At 37.5% G+C, this 19,706-nt stretch overlaps 1 protein-coding gene across 1 annotated transcript; it reads left to right on the top strand.

Annotated features, from left to right (window-relative positions):
* Window positions 1-34: 34 nt before the first annotated feature.
* Window positions 35-19,706, top strand: PPP1R42 (protein phosphatase 1 regulatory subunit 42). The gene is made up of 9 exons (XM_010708993.3): window positions 35-245; window positions 509-709; window positions 2,905-3,071; window positions 3,463-3,601; window positions 5,587-5,703; window positions 10,594-10,711; window positions 11,406-11,534; window positions 12,102-12,254; window positions 19,577-19,706. The coding sequence occupies exons 2-9, from the start codon at window positions 581-583 to the stop codon at window positions 19,579-19,581; spliced, it is 957 nt and encodes a 318-aa protein (XP_010707295.1). The 5' UTR covers window positions 35-245; window positions 509-580; the 3' UTR covers window positions 19,582-19,706.

Genomic DNA, 19,706 nt, shown 5'->3' with positions numbered 1-19,706 from the left:
CTCGGGAGCGACCCCTGCCCCTTTCTGCCCCGGCCCTGCTGTGCTGCGGGCGGGGCCGTACAAGCAGCCGTCGCACGGGACGCGAAGGTCCCTGAGCCGTGTGGGAGCTCGGTGTCACGCTGCGGCTGTGGGAGCGGAGGCCGAGCGGTCCCGCACCCGCCGCTGCCGGTAGCCCTGCTCGTTCCGTCGCCGTACTGCTTGCTCTGGGAGGGTTGTGGTGTAAAACCGTCAAGAAAGAAGTACAGGTCTCAGTGAAAAGAAATAGCGTCCTTCCTGCTTTCCATCTTCTCCTACTTTCATTAAAACAAAAATAAAAAGCTGAAACGTCTTAGCAAGCAAGGGAGTTCCTTCTACGGCTTTCACTGTCGCTTTCTGCCAGCTCCCCACAAAGCAGCGCTGCTCGGGTGCCCCGGTTCCCGTGGGGAAGCACCACGCCTGGAATACACACACCAGCTGTGCTCAAGGCTCGGGCTGCCAGCAGCCTGACCCTTCGCTCTTTGTTTTGTAGGCACGTTCAGGCTCTGTGTCCCATGTGCACATCAGTCCGAGAGGAAGCGCGGCTCGGCCCCGCAGCGCAGCCATGGTGCGGCTGACCACTGACCTCGTCGCCAGGTGCCTCGGCCACAGGAACCGCAGGGAGGAGGACTTGGGACGGCACCTGCGAAAAATAACTCATCTGAATCTATCAGATAAAAACCTAGATGCAATCGTAAGATCCGTTCCTCTTCCCTCCTTTTAACCTGGCCGTTAGACGGTCTATTGTTAATGTTCTGATGAGTTTTTTATCACTGTGGAGACCAGCAAGCAAAGCAAAGGTTATATTTTATAGCAGCTACTTTACTCCTTAACATTTGTATCTGAAGCTAAGCCTTAAAAATCTATCAGTTAGGAAACGTGTTTCAGCATTCTCTGCTTAACGTGCTGCTCTTTTGTGGAAAATTGCTTTTACCTCCTGGTATAGTGGAGGTTTTCAAATGTGTTTGAAATACGTAAGCAAACTTTTCATAGAAAACAGCAAACACAAGAGCCTCCAACAGTCTGCCAGGTCCCTCTGTATCAAACGGGCACACTTCTTTCTGTACCAAAAGTCTTGTTCAACTGCCTTACCCATGTGAAACTGTAGAAATAGATACATCAGTATGGCAGACAAGAAAGGCATTATCAGTACATTTATTAATTTTTGCCATTAAAGAAAATCCATGTAATTATACAAGGAAGAGTGGTGAATTGAAGTGTAATAGTGAAATATCTTTTCAATATTTCAGCATTTTCAGTATTGCAGTGTTACACAAATCTGAAGCTTACAAAAAAAAAAAACAAACCCACAATTTGCTGCTTTTATTATTTCGTACGGTTGCTATATTGCAAAGGACCTCTTACGAAGTCATTAGAATAGAAATGATGACTCCACTTCTTTAGCTGTTTATATGAAAGTAATATTTAAATTTAATCATTTAGACCTGATGCTTTCTTACAGACTGCAGCCAGGTCATCGCCATGGAATCAGTAGGTGCAGGACTCTGATGGCAGTGCTCTAATGCTGACATCCAGCTATATTAGTTCTGGAGACATTAGGTCCAAGCCAGAATAAAAGGTTTTCAGCAAAAGTTTGGGTTTTGATTTAAAGATTTGTATGTATTGATGGTTACCCTTGTAAAAAATATGAAGTGTGAAACAGAGGGAGATAAGGAAATCAGATCAGATTTTTTTCTTTTTTTTTAAGGAAGTTGTAACAATATTACATACAATTAAGTGCAATGTTCATTTCATTCCTTCTAATGCCATAATTTTTCCATTCTTGGGAATTTTGTGAAGGATTGTTAACTTTCAGCATAATAGTTTCCGTCTATCTGTGGTTTAGTCCTTAGATTTCAGAGGAAGTCTGAGAAAGGAAAGGAGAGTTCAGGAACAGGATGTGAGCCAAATGAGGTTAACAGATTTGGACTGCTGTAGTGGCTTTTTCAAATTAGACAGGTTAAAATCTACATATTTTTTTTTTAATTGCTCCCTGGAGCTTATTCATTTAAAAAATAATTCATGACCTTTCCATTTTCAAAAACGAAACCCGCACCCTTAACCCAGTCCCTCCCCCCTTTGAGCTCAATGGTATGAAATTTATACCGGTTTCCTAAGCCTCGAGTTAATTTGAATCCCCTGAAGATACGGAGCACATTTTGAAATGGCTGAACCCTGAATAACTGAATTGTTGTGTGTAATGGATTTCTGTTTCAAAAACAAAAGCGTGGTTTCAGCTAAGAAGTCTAAAATACCTTGTACCATATGAACAGACCGAGGCAAGCAAATAGGTTTTTTCATTCATCTCACTCCTTGGAATGACCATGGTGAGTTGTTAATTCCATCAGTCCGTTTGCTTGGGACTGGTTCATCAGATGCCACAGAGAAGTTTTGGAGAAAATCATAAAAAACGTGCTACCATTTAGTTTTCGGGGAGGAGCAGAAAGAAACTTGACATTTGACTGGAATTGTCGTATCAGAAGTATATTAAAATACACTGATGTGCAAGTTTTTGTAGAAATTGTTCTTCCTTTGCCAAGAACTGTTTTGTATTACATCTCTAAGGTTTGATGGAGACAACTCACTAACAATTGTGCTTTTCTGAAATCTTTCTGATGAAGGCAGGGAAGGGAATAAAGTCACACAGGTTCTGATCTACCTGCTGCTGATGGCTGTAATCCTCAGCTTCTAGGCAGCAAAAACAGTAACCACCTATTGCTGTCATAAATCTATGCTGGAAATTGTTATTGACACCAATTTATTTTTTTTCTGGGACAAAATATAGTTAAAAGTGTAGTAATAAATTTAAATGTAAAAACAATCAACAGCTTCCAGAAACAGGCAGTGAATAAAAGTAATAAGGCATCAGTTTGCTGTTGTTTCTTACAGGGTGACATCTCGTTGTGCAGAAACCTTAGAGTTTTGTATTTATATGATAACCAAATCAGTCAAATCCAGAACCTGGGCTTTGCTTCACATTTAACACACCTTTACCTGCAGAACAACCGCATTTCATGCATAGAAAATCTCTCATCACTGAAAAACCTCGAAAAACTGTAAGTTGGAAACAGTGAATTTATTTTACTGGTGAAAGAATAATTGTTACACTAAGAATTGAAAAAAAGATGTTGCCATTAAGGTTTCTTCAATAGTTAAGTTTTGCTTTTCAACTAAAAAGAATTGCTTATGATTTTTCAATAAAGTGTTCTATGATGAGTAAAGTAATGACATCTTAACATGTATTTCTTTTTTTGTTTAAACATAAATGTTCTAAGAAAGGCTTGAATCCATTAGGTGCGTGTCCTACTTGCACGCTACCTTACTTTTTTCTATCATAATTTCCAAACACTGCACAATAATACCTTTTTTTTTAAATAGTATTTTGATGACTTGTGTTCACTTTCACTTTCAAAGGATGTAAAACCAACTTTGTATTTTATTCTTCAGGTACCTGGGGGGCAACTCTATCGCTGTAGTAGAGGGTTTGGATCAATTAAAAGAAATAAGGGAGCTACATATTGAAAGTCAACACCTCCCTCTTGGCGAAAAGCTTCTCTTTGATCCCAGATCCCTTAGGTCCTTGGCAGTAAGTACATGGAGATTTTCAATGGGCTGTTAATCAATAGGTCAGTATTTTTAGTGTGAATGATTAGAAGGACTCAATCGTTGTGTGTGTTTTTTCTGAGAACTGGTGGCAGACTGACAAATTCTACTGAGGGATTCCCATCCCTATTGTCATATAAGCAAGGAGTAAACAATTATTTTGTTGATATTTCCCTGATTTGATTATCACATTAATTTATTTACTGCCTCCTGTACTTCTCTAGATAGTGCAATGGCAAACAGAAGGGGCAAACAGCTCTTTGATGGGAATACTGAGAGGCAATCTGAAGCATTCCGTTCTAGTTGTGCCATTCTTCCATGCTGTGTATATAAAAATTCCAGGAAGTCAGCTTTTGAAATCTTTGTTTGAGATGTTAGTTGCTCAGTAAACATCAAATTTATTGTTGAAATAGTTTGTTTGTTTTTTTTTGAAGTACACTTCAATTACTAGTGTTTGTAGTTTTGTACTGCAGTAAAATTCACTTGCTGTATTTCCTGATGCAGTCAGGGATTTATGATCTGTTTTGTGAAGACGAACAAAGAACATTCACTGACAAGTGAGTTCTTTTCATGTGAATATCATAAACATTTCACCTAGCTCTAATTCTTGCTGGTTTGAAATGTTATAATCCAAGATATGTATTACTATTTTTCTTTAAAATAAATGGGCCATTACTGTGACAGCACTTTTATTTTTTCCCTCTGCATTGGAGAGATGATGAAAGTAGAGGAGGATTATACAGCTTCAATTTTCCCAGCATGATAACTCATATATTTCAGTGTTTTGCAGCACCCTGCAAAGACTCGCTAGCAAATTGTTCTTCCTAGCTATTATTTAAGTTTTCTGGAGGTTGGTTTGGTTTGGTTTTCTTTCCAGAAAGACTTTTCATCTTTGATCATCTTTTGCTAAGCTACCTGTAAAAACATTCTATTTTTACTCTATAAACAGTAAGTATTTTGTCCCTTTTTACAAGATGTCTCCTTATCTCATCTTCTCCCATTTGGGGCTCTTAATGATGTCAGACAAAAGAGCCAAAACATGGGCCGTGTAGCTCTCAGTGTACTACGAACACATGTTTTGCTGACAGTATCCTGTATCATTTGTCTGAGGAGCTTGTTACACTGTGTGCATCAGGATGATGCTGGTAATTGCTGTCTGTAACACAGGTCTTGTTCTTAGCTCAGATTTGAAAAGGAGGCTAAGTTTCATGATACAGAGTGCTGAAACAAATAGACATTTTCTAACCAGTGGTAAGTACCATATCTGGTATAACTCTAAACTGACTGCATTAGGGACTCGTTTCCATCTTGTAGACATGTAAGCTTCTCCTTGCTTTTACGTGATGCTGCATTAAGTATTTCCTGAGATAAATACCTGAACTACATTTACTTCTTATCTAGAATGTAAAGATCTCTGCAACTATTACCTGGTAGAAAAGGCAAAGTGCATCATGTGACTCACTGCTGTTCCAAAGGGGCAAACCAGAGATATGCACACAGAGAAACTGGCAGGATTAAGCCCAAATGAGAAACCAGATAGTTGAGCTGTTCAATGGGAGCGTGGGTATCAGATGTGGATTTCAGCTCTGTGTGGTTCAGATGTAACCTTAGAGAAGTCAATTTCTCTGTCTGTTGTCTACTTCTGAGGTAGAGCTGGTAAACTTTTAGAACTTCATAAAGCATCTGGGGAAAAAAAAAATCAGTATTGTTTGGAAAAAAAAAATCTATATTTGCTAAGAATTCCTGAAATAATTGAGAAATAATCTTACTTTGGATTAACTTCAAAGCCAGAATAAACAGCACTTCAGAACAGGGTACAAGGCCAAGAGAAAACAGTGTGTGAGGTGAAGTGTTTGCATGTACAAGTTTGTGCTTCACACACCTGTTCTTTAAGACACTTTCCATCAAGAATTTACAACCAAGTTGTGCATAGCATGAAAAAAATCATTTTGTACCTTTTTCCTCCAGAAATCTTTGTCTGTGTTGAATATTAGTAATAACAACATTGATGAATTAGAACAACTGGCAGTTCTGGAAAATCTTTCTCATCTTAGAGCAGCTGACAATCAACTTCAACATATGAAGGTATTGAAATCAATATTTTTTCTACTTAGTAAGGATGATTTTAAAAAAGTTACATTCATCTTTATCACAAAATAAACAAGTAAAGAAGTAAAAAACACTTCTACAGCTTCTGAACCTCTTGTGAGGTTAAAAATGGAGAGCCATTCATCTGGGATGTCCAAATGTCCTTTAATCCTATGCGAAGACACAGCTGTGCATGCATCTATCAACCTGATAGATATAACATGCACAGAAGTTATAATATAACATGTATAAAATGTAGAGAACGCATGTACGTGTTGACCGTCCGAGTGACTACTAGCAGTTTAATTTGCAGAGTACATGGCCAGTGTTTTGTAATTAACTTGCAGCTATTTACTATATTGTAGTCCTTAACTCTCAGTTTAAATATAAATAAAAGCAAATTCTTGGATATCTAATTATGTAACTGTTCTTTTAGCCATTCTAATATCAAAATGGCTTTTTGACTGTCGTTGGCATAGCATAAGAAGTATTTGACACGGAAGAATATGTTGAATCTCTTTCTGTTAAGGAAATATAAGTCTTCATAAGCAAGAGCTCTAAGTCCCATAGTAACAACTAAAACAAGTGAAAGAAAAGTATTTCTGTTCTTCCTTTTGCAGTAGTAGATATGGTTTAAGCAGAATGTTCTGGACTTAAAACTTCCAACTTTCAGAAAGGAACAGGAACATTGGCCTTGTCATGTTCCTGTTCCTTTAGGAGTTGTGATGTTTTCTATTTCTTGACATAAATAAAAGTTCAAAAAATAATTTGAGTTTCATGCTCAATAATACTGAGTAGTAAATCTACAATGAACAGTATGCTAACACAGCTAACACTATCACTGGATGGTACAGGCATGAAAGAACAAACTTGATAAATGATTCCTGATAAACACTGTTTTCATTTCATATAAACATGAGGCATTCATGTTTTGCTTTCTTTTGACTTATTTAGTTAATAAATACTGGAATGAATTGGCTTCTATCATAACCCAATTCATCAAGAAAATACTTTGATTAAATTAAACTGTCTTGTTACTGGTTTGCATATACATTCTATTTTCTTACAAAAACTAAGCTACTATAAGTTAGTAATTACTCAAACAAGTATGGCAACTAACTTAGAATACGTAATGCCTTTTATATTTAGTTTGGCAGTTCTGTTTTCTGATGAGGAGATTCCTGTACGTATCTAGCAAATACCTGGGTCAATATACTTTATTTGGACTCTGTTTAAAATATATTTTAATACTAAAAATGTTGAATAATGCATTCTTTTTATTCTTTTTTTTTTAGCTAGTGTATTATTAATGGTTTGTATTTCAAGCTATGCTTCTGGCTGGTAACTGTAATTGAATTCACATAGAAGTACAATTCATATAGGCTTAGGTTAGATAATTAAAACCATACTGGATATGTTGGCTGAATCAAAATAACACTGGGGTTTTTTAAATAGGTATGTGTGTCTTTCTAAAAGGATTCCTCTCAAAAATGATCCATTTCAAAAGAAAGCTTAGTGTGTGATTTTTTTCATTGTTTCTTTCCTTCTTGTGAGTACAAAATCCTTCAGTTGTGATGATCTTAAAGAAGATCATCTTAGTCAAACAGCTGGTTGATACTAAGGATGAAGATGCCAGTTTAGAAGTGGTATCTTCAGTGTGTCAGAGGAAAAAAAACAGTGTCTTCTGAGACAGAATAAATGGATGAAAACAATACATTGTTCAGCAACTATGGGTATATTTTTTAGTTAATTATTAGAATTCATTATTTTCTCATCGGGCAGACAAGAACTAATATCTATCCTAGTAAATTAGACATATAGATTTCCATGTGATATAATCACAGGTGTTGAAAAAATATGTGGTTAGCATTTGAGTTACCTGCTGCTCCTGCTATCATTTAAACTCAGATCAAGCTCTGGTAATTTTTGAAGATGGCTGTCCTTGGCTATATAAGCAGTGTCCAAGTTTTGAAGGTACAAGTAGAGTATTTCTATTTGTATTCTTTCAGACCTGTGAAACTGTATTAAATGTGTCAAACAAACGGGGTAACACAGCTGCATATCCAGATCTAAATCCCATATTCCCATTCCTACCACCCCAACGCTGCCAGCAAGATCATTCCCAGGAATTTTTTGCATTGATCAGAGACTGTGCTGGTGCCTCAGTGAGTGAGGAGCAACGGAGAGTCAGTACCCAGCTCTGCTTCATCCAGTGGGAAGAGAAGTTGTGGAGAAGCCATCCAGATCTTAGCAGGTCTGCTCAACAGCTGTAAGCTGTGTAGCAGAGGTAGATGACAGCAGGAATGAAGTGGGGTCTGTGAAAAAAAGGGAATTGTGAAAAAGTAACAAATGCATGAAAGGCAACTTTCTCACATAAACTTTGCTTACTTTTTATAATTAGTACAATCACTTGATGTTTAGACATTTATCTCAGCTTTTATCACATTTTGATATAAACCTGTATTCCCTCCATTTTCAACGATGCCATGCTGATTTCAGCATAGTAGAAAATCAGGGCTAGTGAATTCATGCTCTGGCTAATTCAGGGAATTGTTAGCATAGTTAGGAGACACAAGGCATATGACCTCGCTTCACGTGCCTGAATTGTACGTAACGTGGTCAGAACAGTAGACAGAACAGAAAGTAGGTAATTCCACCCAGCACATGGAAAACAATTTACTGAGCCTGCCACCTGTAAAATGCATGTTATGCGAGTTATCAACAGTATCACTGATTTTTATAGAATTGGCTTTTCTTTGCTTTCTATTGCTTGTTACTATTTCATTCTACTCAGCTTCTTCAGTTAGGCTCACTAGGTCTTCTAGGTTGCTGTATGTTTTGGTAAGAATACTAAGGGGAATTTTTTTCAAAGCTATTTTTAATTTAAAAAGTCCTGATGACACAGAGTGCGTATGTGTGTATATACATGTATAAAGAATAGACTTCAGATTTGGGGAGATTATGACCAAAGTGTTTGGCTAGACAGTAAAAGTACTGCTAGAAACACGTATATAAGTCAGTATTTTCCAAGTCTTTAATTTATTCAACCTCTGCCCAGTATTGATTATGACAAAAGGATATCACAAAAGATGAATTCATTCACTTCAGAATTGAGTCAGGAACGAGAGAAAAATTATAGATTTTCTCCAACTGATTATGACAGGTAGTCAAAACGGTGACAAATGGCTGTCTGTAGATGTAGCTAGGGTGGTTGTACTCGACATCTCCGATAAAAACTGGAGCAAACTGGTCAAATACCAATTCTTAAATGGCCATCTTTAATTGGTAGGAACGTTTCTGCCAGCACTACAGCTGCCTACTAAGGCACTTGCCCTTCCCCCGCTCCCCCCATAGATGGAATATAATTTGCTCGTCAGTATTTTGTAGCAGACCTCAAAGTGATAGCATGACATGATCATTTATCAAACGGAGACTGCCCAAAAGAGTGTCTGGTCCCTTTAGTACAGCTTATTGAAAGGCTGGGAAGTGAAAGCACTTTATTAGAGACAGGAAGGCAATGAACAACTAGAGCGTATCGAAAGGGTAATCATATTTCAGCACAGGATTAGTGTGCTCTTAGATAAACACACACTGGAGTAAGCATGTTCTGGGTCATTTATCAAGTAAGTAACAGCTAACAAAAACCTACAGGACTCTTAGTATGCATTCATCAAAGTTAAACTGTATACATTTTATTTCAGTAGTAGACAATGTTGTGTTCCAAAACTATTACCTGAAAAAAGTCTCTCTAGTGAAATCCAGAACACGTTGTAAATTTCAATAACAATGCTTGAATGCCCAGGTAAGAATAAATAAATAAACTAAATCCTATTTCTTTTTAATAACCTTAACCTAAATCCAGAATTCCCCGAGTGATTTTCTAAGTTTGAAGGAGCTAAGAGATCTCTAATTGCTAGATATTCCATTGTTGGCATCACAGTGCAAAATTCTGTGGACTTCACAGTTTAGAATCTATCAAATCATAATCATTGTGGGATTTTTTGTTTTTTTTTCAAATTAATACAACTGTACAACATTAAAAAAATCTCTTGCGTTCATCTACATTGTTTTAAATCCTTGCTTAAGCTTTATAGATATAGGGGGAAGCATATCAATAATGAACAATAATGACGGTTAAGTGGAATTCTGAAAATAAGGGATTTCAGAGAGTATCTGAGTAGGAAGGTGCAGTCTGCTAAGATTTGCATCTTTTTACCTTGAATTTATTGTGTTTAAAAGAGAGAAGTTGTTTTTTTTCTGGGTCATACTGCCCTTGGGTCACCAGACAGAAATCCAGATGGAGAAAGGTATATTTCAAAAATTTCACTATTTGGGCCAATACTATAACCAACCACCCACAGTTATTGAAGGGTGGGGATTACTTTTTCCCTTCGAAATACAATTTATGTGTGTATAAACAGAGAGAGAATCTGCTGTGTTTTACGGGCCTTGTAGCTTTTTTTAGGGTCTTTGTGAAATAGTTATTCACACATTTTTCAAAATCTCTTCAGACTCTGTGATATTGTAAGGGCAATGTGGGAGCACGGGGGTGCACAGTTTACTTGATGCATGTGCATTTTTATCTGGTAGGAGTTCATAGGTAGGATTGTAGTGGGAATTGTAGTGGTAATTTTCCATAGCTGGCATCACTGTATCTTTAAAAACAGTTTTTCAACTGCTGCACCATTTTCGCTGTGCAACTTTGATACATTGCTGGAATGCTGTACACCACTTTGAGAGTGCACATTCTCAAAGTACACGAATAACCTCACTGAAGAGACTTCTGTGCACGGGTTTAGGGCCTGACTGAACAAATCTCATTGCTGTTGTGTTCTTCGGTGGGGAAGGGAAAATAACCACAGTATTCTGTTCTTGTGTTAATTGTAGGATTTGGAGGTTGTATTACACAAATGGACAAAGCTGTGCAGCATGGATCTCACAGGAAACCCCATCTGCCACAAACCAAAGTACAGGGATAGGATTGTTGTACAGTCACCAACTTTAGGTAAAAAATAAAAGCAATAGCCAATGAAAGAACCTGCTCTTAACCCTTTCTGTTTTAGAAAATAGCTGCTACATTAACCATTCTTGAATGGCACTGTGTATATAAAGCCAATTATTGTCCTGTATAGTTCTGTCAAATGATACATTCTGACTTTATGTACAAGGAAGGTAGCTAGAACTGCTCCTTTAGTAACTGCACAGTTTGTTACATAGCTTCTGCTGCTGGTAATAGTAACCATTAGTTTTAGTGATAGATGATTAGCGAGATCATTATAAGACAGCAAGACTTCTTTGTGTTCACATTCCAGGTGTGAAACTAGTTTTAAAAGATAAGTTCCTCTGTCAGCCTGTGTGGGTTGCTTAGGTGTTCTGGTGACAGTACTTCCTATCACACCAGTTTGAATTTCTGGTGTATAACATTTGTCCTTAATCATGAAATCAGAATTTTAACTGAATATATATATATATATATATCTTGAAAATTATAAAAAGAATTGGTGCTTTCTTTTTCATTTAAGACATGTCAACTCACTCCTGCATCTAATTAAAATATGAATATCAAGCTGGAATGTATCATTGGATTTTTTATTATCATTTTTTACCAACAGACTAAAAAAGAGGGGGGAAAAAAAAGGAATTTTAAGAGACCAAATACTCTTCTGGTATCATAGAAAATGTTCTCTTTTCTTTGGCAGAATACCTTGATGGGAAAGAAATTAAAGAAATGGAAAGAGTGTTCCTAATGAATTGGAAAGCCTCCAAAGCTGTCAGGAAAAAAAGCAAAGGAAGAATGACAAATGAACATGCAGACTATCTACATTTTTGTAAGCAAACTAATCACTTACTTCATGACTGCACTGTAATAGCAGCTAACAGTAAACATATTAGAGATGAGGCTTTCAGTGGCAGTCAGACAAAGGCATAGGAGTTGAAATTGAACTTTTCCAATACCAAATTTAATTCTAGAGCCAGCTCATGGGTGTCTCAGATTTCCCCACCGCAGCCTCCCAGAATCATGGGAAGGAGTAGCTGGTATGTTTTAAATGTTTGTAAATACCCATGATTGCTTTCCATGCATATAACAAAAGAAAGTGTTGAATGTTTTGCAGTAGGTATCTCTGAAATACACCAGACTTCTATACTTAATCTGTTTATGCCGCCAGCCCTGAGAAGGGCCGTTACAAAATACACAACTAGCAGAAGGAAAAGTTTGAAACTTACAAAAACATCAGTCTTAAAGGAAAAGCCTTAAAAGAAATACACTGAGTTCCTCAAGTGAGAAAACAAATTCATTTTGAGATGCAAAACTCACAATTAACTATATTAAATCTTAAAACAGATACAATTTGACTTGGAATGTTGAATTAATTTTTTTTCTTTGGTTTCTGCAGCTGGCTTTGAAACACCTCATTCTATTCTTCCTTTTAATGATAGTCCATCTCTGACAGAAAAAACAAATATTTTAATTCTGTCTGAGATCCACGAAGATAGAAGGAATCCTCTGCCAGCAACTGTGGAAGAAAATAAATCAGAGGAAAACTCAGGTATGTACCTCAGCCATCTTGCTCTTAATTCTTTTGGAGACTGCTTTTACAGTTCGTGCCGAGCCAGTGGAAAACAAGTTCACGAAGTAGAATTGCATCTCAAATCTGTTTTAGTTTTTTAAATGGTGTTGTGTTTGTTGTCTTTATTTTGTTGTAAGTCAGGATAATAGATTCTGGTTTCTGGTTATAAATCAGCAGACAAGGTAACAGTAAGAACTGTACTCGGGTGTTACTGGTTTATCATAAGAATTTGATCATCATGTAAAAAAGGTAAAACAATACAGATTCTTGGAAATGCAGTCACTGTCAGCAACACTGGTGAACACTGATACTCTGCATGCAGCATTATGTGAAGGAGAAGCTTTTCACTACTACAGCTTATGTCTAGTGGACACGTTCAGTGTATTTTATACATGCCTAGCGTGTTCCTGTAGCATCGGCTGAAGACCGATGAGATAATAAGGAAAGGAAATCTGATGTGTGTGCCTTACAGACATTCAGACATTAGATAAACTTAAACAATTTGGAGTTCAGTGTATGTATTCCCTATTCGCAAAGGCATCCTTGCCAGCTCTAACATGACTGTGAGAATAAAATCTAATAGGAATTGCAATTTGGGACCTCAGTTTTTCCAGTGTTACCTGTTAAAAGTGTTTCTGTTTAGTTCAGTATTTGGAACCCAACACCATTCCTTCCAGTCTTTTAATATTACTTGTAACTTAACTCTTTTGTTATTTATCAGCTCTACTGGACAACAACAACAAAAAACATTGTTTAAGCAATCCTATATGTAAAACAAACCAATTTAACTGACATAGCTATTCTTTTGTAACTAAAGCACTAAATGTAGCATTTTAGTTTACTTTCAAATCAGAATTTATTAGTAGGCTTGAAGTTTTGATTGAGCAACATTTAACACTATTTTATTCTTGACAATTTATCACTTCCCATTCCTTTGGTTTTGTTCCTCCCAATTATTTGTTCCAATTAAAAATATCTACTTTTCCCTTAAAAAGGGAAGAGGAATTACAATTCAATTTTGAAGTAGTAGTTTGCTCTTCATATGGCAATGGATATATTCTGTCCTAAGAAGAGACTGAACTCACAAATGCACCTATTCTTGATACTTTTTTCCTGATGCAGAAGGCACACAGCAATGGAGAAATTCAAAAACAAGAACTGCAGGCATTCCTTTGTGAAATAAGCTTAAAACTCAGTGTTCTGTCAGCCTACATTTCATCTTTATTAGTATTTTGTCTTTTGAGCCAGGCTGAATAAAACTAAGCTTTCATTTACCGTGCCCTTTAGTTCTAGTGGAGAATGGAATGTGCGTGTACAGTACCTCCAATTTACCTTCTTCAGTGAAAGAACTTCTGCTGTCTCCCTTTAAACAAAACATTCTGATTCTACTCTGTTATGTGAAAAAGCTGCTCAACTGATGAGCTTCTTGATTTGAAAAAGTTCTGCCAGTATTAGGAAGCTGGAGTACAATCCTAGCCCTTTTGAAATTCCTTTTGACTTTAGAAAGGCAAAGATTGTATTTTCTATGCAATCTGTCTTTATTTAATTTGCAAATGTAAGCTATTACAATTTGAGAGATTATACAGATATAATATATACCTACATATATATATTATATACACATTATATAATATGTATTAATATAATATACACATATATAATATAGACATGTACATATACACATGTTTTTAATTGGATTCACAAAAGATTATAGTGAACAACAGTAAGGCACCATACATTTGATATTTCAACAAGCTTTGAAAGTAGGACTCTTCTCCTGGATGCCAGAGGTTGCCATACATGTGTAATTACATATATGCCATTTCACGTGTAATTGCTCATCTTAAGACATACTCTGTCTTAATATGTCTTAGCAACATATTCTTGTTACTGGAGGAATGTCATTGAAACCAAAGAGTCTTGAGAATTAGAAAATGGTTTGTGAATTCTTTAAAATGTTTAGGAAAGTGAAAAACAAGTCGAAATACAAGAATATTCTTTCTTGGAGTGCAGGCAGACATGAAGTAATCACAAATCAGAGTATTCCCTAGTCAGATTCAGTAATCAGTGATATGCACAAGTGTGCCCAAGTGTGAAGCAAAGGAAATTTTGTCAAACTGAACAATTACTTCCATTGTTTAATTGAAATTCAGTATCAGACCAAAGAAATCAGTGAATTTTAATCCTACCCTCTGTGTTAGCCAAATAAATTATTCCAACAGATGTTTCCTCTTTCTTTATACAAGCTAGGTGATTTTTGACCCTTGGCAACTGAAAAATAGGCATTAAATACCTTTTTAACCTACATCTAAGATCCACTGAGGATTACATATAGCTTGAACAATGAAGAAAGCCACTTATTACTCAGTTACTGAAATGTGTCATTAATCTTTCTTTTTTGATAATACAAAAACAATAGCAACTTCATATTGGATTTTAAAAGTTAGTTTTGAACATTTAGAGATATTGGCAGGAATTAATTAAAAGAAAACAAATAACCATTTTAAAGATACTCAATACCTTCTGATGGGAAACGCTGTTATTAATTTTCCCTGAGTAGGAAAGTTGTTGAAATTTTGATGTTGTAAACTTAAACTGTAACCAGCAGTGTCTGCCCACATTTCCTTACTCATTAAGGTAAATATTGTTATAGGTTTGCAGTTCAGAATTCGGTGGGAAAGTCACCTTTTGTTTCTCCAGTGCATGTGCAGTGTTTGAAAATATGGCAGCGTATTTAAATGATAGAGTTGACTAATAATTCCTACTCTAGATTGTGTCAGCTAACCATAAGAAATCTCCTGGCCACTGTGTTAGTCCTGTGTAGTTCAAGGATCTTGGAGTCGCATCAGTATTAGTTGTGTACCCAAAAGATGACTTAGAATCATGCTCTTATGTCATGTTAGAGAATATAGTTCTCTTATTTGGGGGAGGGAGAGGAGCATTACCTCCACGCAACCTTAAATATCATTCTCATACTGAATATCAATTTCAGCACGCTTCTGCACCTTCAAAAATAGGGAATACTCTCAGCCTTGTCTTCAGAAAAAAATGGGAACTACAGAGTTAAGATACAAATACGTGAAGTTTTAGCTGAGCACCCTCTGGCTGCATTTAGCCACTGCCTGCAAGTAATTCAATGCCATTCAGAATTAAGTGCATAAAATACTTGGTGATACCAGCTGGAGCACTAGGGCAGAGCTGAGATCATGTTTTCCAACCGGCCTGGAGTGCCTTTTGCAGCAGCTACAGCCCCTCTCACTGCCTTTCCTTGGTGGGAGTGTGGAAGGAAAAACGTAACCATCTCAGTGAGGTCTAGAAAGTACCAACTGGCAATTAATTATGAAGGCTGAGGAAGAGAAACACAAGGAGTTTTCTTGCCACTGATGGGATGTGAAAATCATGTTGTGGCATATGAGAGGAGTCAGTGGAATGCTAGATAAGTTAAACTATAAGGATGAAGAGAGGAAATTCTGAAATAGCATCGCTGAAGCAGAGCTATTGGGCTGGATATCAGGTGTGAGCAGTTTCTGGTTACCATGGTCCCTGTAAGATTACAATTGGCAATTCAGACAACTGAGTGGTTGCTTGCCTTTTTTCTGGAGTAGATTTGATACCTGCAAAGGTGAGTGGGAGTGCTTTCAGGGGACCATAATTAAAGCCACTGCGCTGCGTACCTTCATGGTATTTTCTTTATCTGTGTTTACAGTTTTGCTAAATGTGGTGCTGAATGATTCTTCATGTGCTAATCCATAATCTCTTTAGAAGGCAGAAGATAACTATATCAATACAAATGTAAGGTTATACTCAAATGCTGTGATCTTCCGTCTAAACTAAATTTCTGTAGTAGTTACTCAAAAAAAGTAGCTTTCATATGCACCAAATTTGCAATACCTAACACTGCCACATCATTCAGCATTACAGACAGTGATAGAAGGCATTCCTTTTTGGCCATGAATTCTGCCATTTACCTGGAGGTTGCTGATTTGGAAACACCCTTTCTTTCCTCCCCATTCCAGTTCCCTGTGCAGCTAGCTGTCTGTGCCCAAAACTGGGAAAGAGAAATGATCTTTAGATACAGCACGGAACGCTTCATGCAGTAATAGAACACACGCTGAAAGACACACTGTACCCTTGAAAAGAACAACCCCTTTTTCAAATAGCTGAATGAGGGTGCGTGTCTCCTGATGAGCTTTGCCAGCCAGACCACACGTGCCCCCTCCACGTCCAGATGAGCACATTCCTTACAGGCATGTTCTCACTGGGAGCTGCATGCTGGTGGGCAGGGGGGCAGGGGCACATCTGCCTGCATTAGTCTGCCTCCCTTCCAGGAGATGTGTGTTATCTGCCTGACCTTAGAAGACCAAATGGCACGTGCAAATGGCAAGAGAGGTCAGCAAATTAGCAGGGCTCATCTGGGTCTGGAGGCCATTACGTGCAGACCTGCTGTACGCTCACACCAACACTGAAACCCAGTCTGTTTGAAACCTTCATGAGAATTTTACTAATAATATTTTTAACAGAGATATGTGATAATATTTTTAACAGAGGGCTGCTCAGTGATTTTAAAGTGGAGTAAATTACTATAGGGTAGGAAAATAAGCAAAAATTAAAGTTTACATATCTATTTTTCAGGTGTTACAGGTTTTATCTGCATTATAAAGTTATGAGATAAATGAAACAGGTTTAGACTACATAGTATTCTTCCTATCTTTAGGTCTCTGTTGTTAGTCCTTGAACAGCCTGCTGTTGTGATAAACATTCAAAGCTCTTTAACATCTTTTTAGTCTGCTGCCTTAGCACTGCACATTTTTATTGTGTAATGTACAAAATCATACGAATCACTTCTCTGCATGAAGCATGCATCCAATTAACAATGTAAATAACTGGTGCTGTGTTTTACTAACTTCTGTAAAACTGCAGTGTAACTCTGGAAGCTCTGCAGCTGAAGCCAGTTTCAATACACTCATAGAAACACTGCTTCACCATTTGGCTTCATAGAATCATAGAAAGGTTTGGGTTGGAAGGGACCTTTAAAATCATCTAATTTCAACCCCTGCTATAGGCAGTGACACCTCCCTCTAGACCAGGTTGCTCAAAAAAACATTTCTAAAAACCATTGTGAGCTAACAAAAAAATCAGAGAGTTGAGCAGATACAGCCATCAGACGCTTTGTAAGCCAGCACTGAGCATAATGGGATTGGGGCATTTCAGTGTGTGCACCTGTCACTGGGTTCCTCAATTGCTTTGTAAAAGTGCAAACCTTGCCAACTTAAAGTTGCACAGTTTTGTGAACATAAGTTGCAATGGCTGTTGAATTCCTACGTATAATGAATGACTGCAAGTTTTCAGTAAAGTAGAATATTACCTTTGTTCTCAGCATAACCTGGAAATTTCTGAAGTCCTTCAAGCTCCATTTAAGCACCAGTGTTCCAGTGGTATTACTGCCTGAATCACAGAATCACAGAATCACCAAGGTTGGAAAAGACCTACCATTGGAAAAGACCTACCATCCAGTCCAACCATCCACCCATCACCAATAGTTCTCACTAAACCATGGCCCTCAACACAACATCCAAACGTTCCGTGAACACCTCCAGGGTTGGTTACTCCACCACCTCCCTGGGCAGCCAATTCCAGTGCCTGACCACTCTTTTAGAGAAGAAAGAATCTATGATTGTGGGTGGAAATCATGAAGTGTGGGATTAAAAACAGAACCATCTCTATGCTACTGTTACAATTGCCTACAACTGCCTTTGAAGTCAGATTGGATTGCTGTGGAGTTCTGAAAGTTTTCAGGGATGGCAATGCCACAGACCATAGCGCTGCACAAATGCCCCCCGCTGCCACTTTTGTCTTTTCCTCACACCCACTTGGAGCTTCCCTTGCTATTTGTCTGTTTTCAATCACTTTCTTATCATCCACATGCCTGAAACTCCTTTTCAGGAAGATTTGTTCCTATGGGAAGAAGTGAGGGCAGACAACACCAAAATATGCTGACATTTGCTTTTGCTGCTTTCTGGCTCACCACCACCTTTAAATAATCATGAGAGCCATCTCCATGTGACATTGGCTGGCTCTCACAGCACTCCAAGTTGCATCACATCCAGCTACAGAGAGTTGAATGTGTCAGATTTGCCTGAGTGGTTCCAACTCAATCATAATCTACTGTTCTTGGTGCTTGTTCTGACCAAAAATCATTACAGGGACCATAGACCTGGGAGGTCTGAGACCAGGCCTTTCCATAAAGATCCTGATGCTTCCAGAGCAACCCACAGTGATTTTGGAGGTTGTTCTGTTGGAAGTACTAACAGGGAAACAAAGTAAGGCCTCACTGCTTGAACACCTCCTCCTGGTGCTCCTCTGATCTTAGTCAGAGTAAATGCAGGGATACTTACGCTTTGTCATCACTGTTTACACATGAATTGTACATTTGGATCAGAAACTGATGAAACTTCAAAAATACCTATTTATGGTCACTAAAAATAAATGTAATATATGGTGACTGTAATCAGTAATTTATTCTACTTTGTAGAAAGTGTTTTTTATTTTGTTAGTCACCTGACCTTTAAGGATTGTAAAAGTTCAGTGCTAAAAAAAGATGTATTTGAATCTCTCTCAATCTCAAGTAACACTGTAACCAGAGACTGCAGAAATACTGACATCTTTCTGTTCCCTTCATTCGGAGCAGAATTAATTGCTGCATCGAAACCAAGAAAAGTCAGAGCCAGCTGTGAAATGACCCACGTAGCAAACTAATAATTTAATTCAAAAAAGAGATTTGGAACAATAAGATCTTCCTTTCTTAGAGAGTTAATATATTAATCTGTCATATTAATCACTGATAACATGTCTAGTAAAGTTGGATGTAATCAGTTACACATCATTTGTAGTAAAATATTTTGGAATAAACGATTTAGTCTTATCTGATTTCATTTAGATGAGAATTTGCTTTGACTATTAGTAAAGTTTTATTTCTTGTGGAACTTGAAAATTAACAGTATTTGATACAAACTTGATGGCTGACCAAATATTTCTATGTGTATATGGAAAAAGCTGGTCAGTTCTGTGCTGAGGGCCCCTTCATATCCCAAATCATCTAATTAGGTTGATATCCTCACAACATGGCAGGACCAAGCATATTTTGTTCCTTTTTCACCTGCAGCTTTTGATAACACCGATGATAAACTTTTTGGAAATGCTGCGTGGTCCTGAGGCACGTTGATGGAGACGGAAGCAATGGTGGCTTTGGTGTGCGTCTGCCGTAATGGTCTGATCTCTCTTCTCTGATCTCTCTGATGCAGGCTGAGGAGGAATCTGAAGTAAATGGCAGAGCCAAGCTGAACTCTGAAAGTCAGAAGATACAGGATGCACAGTTTGGCCATTATTGGATTTTTTTTCCTTCTCGAAACTAAAAAAGGAAGTTTACTGACA

This window comes from Meleagris gallopavo, chromosome 3 (assembly GCF_000146605.3).
Source record: "Meleagris gallopavo isolate NT-WF06-2002-E0010 breed Aviagen turkey brand Nicholas breeding stock chromosome 3, Turkey_5.1, whole genome shotgun sequence".
In the NCBI taxonomy this organism is placed as follows: Eukaryota; Metazoa; Chordata; class Aves; order Galliformes; family Phasianidae; genus Meleagris; species Meleagris gallopavo.
The sequence above is the reverse complement of the archived record's forward strand: the minus strand, read 5'-3'. Positions and strand labels throughout refer to the sequence as shown.

What these genes read in the sequence shown, in the direction of transcription:
- PPP1R42 (XM_010708993.3), top strand. Translation starts at nt 581, where the DNA reads ATGGTGCGGCTGACCACTGACCTCGTCGCCAGGTGCCTCGGCCACAGG. An exon ending in CTGAAAAACCTCGAAAAACT is followed by an intron (nt 3,072 to 3,462) that starts GTAAGTTGGAAA and finishes TTTATTCTTCAG; the next exon opens with GTACCTGGGGGGCAACTCTA. An exon ending in GATCCCTTAGGTCCTTGGCA is followed by an intron (nt 3,602 to 5,586) that starts GTAAGTACATGG and finishes TTTTTCCTCCAG; the next exon opens with AAATCTTTGTCTGTGTTGAA.